At 44.2% G+C, this 5201-nt stretch overlaps 1 protein-coding gene across 1 annotated transcript; it reads left to right on the top strand.

Annotated features, from left to right (window-relative positions):
* The first annotated feature begins 2657 nt into the window (after positions 1-2657).
* LOC149306476 (QRFP-like peptide receptor) lies at positions 2658-4091 on the top strand. Its single transcript, XM_089539669.1, has one exon. It carries the CDS (start codon positions 2658-2660, stop codon positions 3921-3923), a length of 1266 nt encoding a protein of 421 aa, XP_089395795.1. The 3' UTR covers positions 3924-4091.
* Positions 4092-5201: the final 1110 nt, after the last annotated feature.

The following is a 5201-nucleotide window of genomic DNA, read 5'->3' on the forward strand; positions in this document are numbered from 1 at the left end:
CTGATGTTTTCTCCAGTCCCAAGTATTGGTGCAAACTACATCTTCCTCATTGCACCAGTACTACCAAGCTAGTGTCAAGAGTATTTCTTTGCATGTTACTGCATTCAGTGTGGCTTACTCATAAGGAAGCATTTGTAGAATTGCAGCCTTGTTTGTTTGTTCAGAGACATAGCCGCGTTAGTCTGGAATATCAGTATGCCAAGAGATCTTGTAGCACCTTTGAGACCGTGTGAAAGAAGCTGTAGCACATGCTTTCATAGACTTGGCACAGTTGGTCTCAAAGATGCTACAAGATCCCTTCACATACTTCTCTGTTTGTGTGCAATGTCCATCATGATGTCCATCATCATTCCACCAGGCCGCCTGCAACCTCAGACCAAAGTAATGTTGACATGGATGCCCCAAAGCAAAAGCAACTTGAACCCACATTACAAAAGGAAACATCCGTAGATATCCATGCGAAAAGAAACAGTTTTGCCTGGCAGCTAAAGACTAGCAAAGACAGGATCTGTTAGGGAGAAAGGAAAGCTATGGTCAGCTGCTTCAGTCACTGCAAGTAATACCCATGTTTCATTTCATTTACCATGTCTGATAAAACCATAAAATCCTAGAGTTGGAAAGGATAACAAGGACCATCCAATCCAACCCCATTTTGCCATGCAGGAATACACAATCAAAGCACTTCTGACAGATGGCCATCCAGCCTCTGTTTAAGGAGACTCCATCACTCTCCAAGGCGGCATATTCCCCTGTCAAGCAGCTCTTACTGTCAGGAAGTTCTTCCTAATGTTGAAGTGGAATCTCTTTTCCTATAGCTTGAATCCATCGCTCCATGTCCTATTCTCTGGAGCAGCAGGAAACAAGCTTGCTCCATCCTTGATATGACATCCCTTCAAATATTTAAACATGGCTATCATATCATCTCTTAACTTTCTCTTCTCCAGGCTAAACATACCTAGTTCCAGAAGCTTCTCCTCATAAGGCATGGTTTCAAGACCCTTCACCATTTTGGCCGCTCTCCTCTGGACATGTTTATGTCTATTCAGAAGTAAATCTGATTGAGTTCAATAGGACTTTGGCCATAGTCTTGTACCTGTTTTTCGTGGGAGTGAGCCTTAATGAACTCACAGGGACGTACCTTTCAGTACACATGTACAGAATTGCACTAATATGTGTGTACACAACTGCATTTTCACTGCCTAGAACCTTGGGTCATTTTCACAAATGATATTATGAGTGCATCTGCGTTTTTTAAAAACAACAAGAAGAACTAGTCCTGCAATGCGAAAGTCAGGCTAACAAAGAAGTCGAAATGCACACTTCATTTGGAAAGACCCGGATGCGTTTAATAAAAACGTAACCATCCTTCAGCAATATTAAATGCTTTTAAAATAAGTGTGTGGATGAATGGATGCTCACATGTCCATAAATAGCATGCAGAAGCTGGTGAGAAAAAGAGCGCGACTCCAAACAGTTTACAAGAGAGAGAGAGAGAAAATATTGTCCATTCAAGGAGGTATCCTGGAACTTGATGAAAATAGTATTTAAATTAAAAGAGACAGATTTAGATCATGGTTGTTGTGCTGTTGCATGCCTTCAAGTTGTTTCGCACTTATAGCAACCCTAAGGAGACCATTTCATAGTGTTTTCTTAGCCAGATTTATTCAGAGAGGGTTTGCCATTGCCTTCCTCTGAGGTCGAGAGTGGGACTTGCTAAACCCAAGGGTTCTTTAAAGCAGTGTGGGCTTTGGTTTTGCAGAGCACTAGTTCAATGCTCAAGCTGTGAGACTGCATTCGCTTTCCGGATTTAGATCCTATCTCTGCCCAAGTGTAGCCTGTTTTAAGAATGATATATTTACAATGGGAGGATTGCAGAGAGATGTTGAAACCTACAGGGGCTGAAACCACTTGCCTTTGGCTAGATTGTGCTTTAAGCTAAAGTTCCCTGAATTAATTGGACCTTTATTGCTTTTTGGAGATTCATTTAAATTTTATATCACTGCTGGGATATTAGAATGGAATGAAAGCGGTCCTGATTGAAGGATGATATGAAAGGTGTTAATTCTTACAGTCCAACAGACTGTAACATGGAGGAAAAGGACCATATCTGAGCATGTATTTTAATTTTTTTAATTTTAATTTAAAAGACAAGGATACACGTTGTCATGTTAAAATGCCATTAATTTTTTTTAAAGTGTAAAATCATTTAAAGACATAAAATTTTAAAACGTAGCTCTACACCCCATAAAATGATTCCCAGACACCATTTGAGACCACCGTAACCCATTCTGGACAATGATGCTGCCCTCTCAAGGATTCTTCTTGTTGCTAGTCTTTGACTGGCCTACAAAAATATTGGCTACAAAAACTTGCCTGCTAAAATATTTAATGGTTAAAATGTCTGTTTCAGTAGAAAAGTCTTTAGTGTGGTGCTTAGAGGTGCTACAAGACCAAAGATCCCTTGCATACTGAACCAGACTAACATGACTTTGAATCTGACCATTTCCCATCCCACCTTCTCTTTTCCAGATCTAAACTCACAGGACTTATCTGGAGCCTTGCTGTGGGACAAGAGACTCCCCTAGATATCTGTTAGCACTCTGGGTACCAATTCCAGTTTCATTTGGCCTCCTTCATGCGTCAGAGAAGAAGGTGCAATGAACAGCTCCTCCGGTCTCATGGGGATGGAGAGCCTGCTGGAGCTGTGGAAACCAGAGAACATCTCCTCTGTGGTGGGACAAGTCAACAAGAGCCAAGAACTGGGCCGGGAGGAACTGGAGAAACTTCTCTTCCTGTTCGATAAGGAGCCAGTCACCATCAGCCTCACCATCATGTACTTGGCCTCCTTTTTGGTGGGCTTTGTTGGCAACATCATGTCGCTCAGGATGCTCACCCAGAAGCGCAACAGCCAGATGCCTCGACTGAGCGCCACCAGGAGCCTCCTGATCAACCTGGCCATCTGTGACCTGATGGTGGTCTGCATCTGTATGCCCATCACCGCAGGCAACTTGGTCTACAAGGCCTGGGTCTATGGGGACTTTCTGTGCAGGACTGTGCCATTTATCCAGGCGGTGTCCGTCTCAGCCAGTGTCCTCAGCCTCACAGTGATCAGCTTGAACCGGTATTACAGCGTGCACAACCCGCTCAATGCCAGGTCTTTCTTCACCCGTCGGAAGATCTGGAGCACCATTCTGGTGGTCTGGGTCATCTCCTCAGGGATCTGCATGCCCCTTATATTTATGAACAAAATGGATGAGATCGGAGTAGTCCCAGGTCTTCTGCTGGCCTTCCCCATCTGCAGGGAAGTCTGGCCTCAGGAGCGGGTCAAGCAAGCCTACAGCTTCCTCCTCTTCTGCATCCTCTACTGCCTGCCAGTCTTATTCAACATGGTCATCTGCTGCCTGACTGTCCATAGGCTCTGGAGTCCCACCAGACCCTTGAAGGACTGCACCACTTTGAACCAGACATTGCCACCTTCCAGGTTGAAAATTCGCAAGAAAGTAGCCCAGATGGTAGTGGCTTTGGTCCTGCTCTTTGCCATCTCCTGGCTGCCCATTTATATGATGGACATCTGGATTGAGTTCAACAGCCCCAAGTCCTTGCAGGAGGTGGCCCCATCCCCTTGGGTCCTGGAGCTCCGACCGTTTGCTCAGTGGCTCAGCCTCACCAACTCCAGCCTCAATCCCATCTGCTATTGCTTTGTTGGCAACCTCTATAGATCAGCCAAGGAAATGAAGAGCAGGTACCAGAGGAAGATGGTCTCCCTTCTCAGCTACTCTCTCTCAGAAAAGAGCTTGCCTTCCTCTGTTCCCGAAGTGGTCTCCTACAAGGGTTCAACAGATTCCTCTACCAAAAGGTCTGATCCAGTCATGGCAATGGGAAAGAGGTGCCAGAAGAACTATAGTCCAAGAAGTCAAGTGTAAAATAACTCAGTAGCCTTACTGAGTCTCCCTCCTTTCCTCAAACTAGTGGTCTAATGGTAAGGCCTTCCAAGGCGTATGATAGTCTCCAGTGACACACCTCCAAAGCCATAGCCACATTCTCAGGAGATGAGATGAAGACAGATAGATAGATAGATAGATAGATAGATAGATAGACAGACAGAAAGATAGATGGTAGTTAACATATACGTAAGTATCATCTCCTGGCCTAGCTGATGGAAAAATCATTCACCCTTGCTTCTGTCTGTCTATTATATATCCAGTCAGTCAGTCCTTTATTGTATTTGACTAAAAGCCATTACAACTCCAAAAAAAGCCAATAAAATCCAGTAATTAAAAGAATATACAAATATACATACATGTACATCCATGTACAACTTGGCACCCTACAGATAGTCTGGTTGTCTAGGGGAAAATGGGAACTGTAATCCAAAATGTCTGGATGGCTCCAAGGATGGGGAAGATAGACCTGCATCTGGCTCTTTTAAACTGGAAGCCCATTCCCTCCTTAGAGGATTGTCCAAGGTGCAGCGGATCATCCAGATGAGAAGGTCTTCAACCATTTCAAACATAGGAGACATCTTTTACCTGAACTGGTCACAAGACAGCAAAGAGTTCTTTGAAATTGCTCTTCTTTCTGTCTTCTGTAATCTAGCATGATCAGAAGCTAAAAAAGACTGGCCTGTTCTTTTTATGCACAAGAAACAATTTGAAGGCTTGCATGCCATCTAGCAAAGGAATTAGTAGTCAATGGGGTCAACTGTCAGAGAGTTCGCGGAAGTGTAGCCCAGATGGCGCCATAGAAGAAGGGATCTTTGTGCTAAACTGGACACCTTGCCATTGGTGCAATGGACAATTGCCTGGCTGGATTTTTTCAAGAGTCAATTTAGAGGCACAGAGATGAAGGATAATAACCCTCTGTCCTCTTTCTCTTGATCACGATTAAGGAGGACATCAGCTGGTTGCACTGGAAGGATGAAGATCCCATTTGAGCACATATGAAAGGGTTGCATCACATGGAATACATATAGCCCTCATATCTTTCTGTTTTTGAAATTTCACAGTGTTTGTGTGGTTGCGACACTCCTTCATGGACCTTAGCAGAATATTAAGCTCTCCATGCCTGCAGAGACATTGTGGTGTAGTGGTTGGAGGACTGGATTACATCTCTGGAGATCAGGGTTTGAATTCCCGCTTGGCCATGGAAACCACTGGGTCACCTTGGTTGAGTCACAGACTCTCAGCCCCAGAAAACCCTGC

Source organism: Sceloporus occidentalis, unplaced genomic scaffold (assembly GCF_023333645.1).
Source record: "Sceloporus occidentalis isolate IW3139 unplaced genomic scaffold, rSceOcc1.0.p SCAF_10, whole genome shotgun sequence".
NCBI lineage: Eukaryota > Metazoa > Chordata > Lepidosauria > Squamata > Phrynosomatidae > Sceloporus > Sceloporus occidentalis.

Excerpts from the sequence above, each read along its gene's own strand:
- LOC149306476 (XM_089539669.1), top strand. The coding sequence starts at position 2,658 with ATGAACAGCTCCTCCGGTCTCATGGGGATGGAGAGCCTGCTGGAGCTG.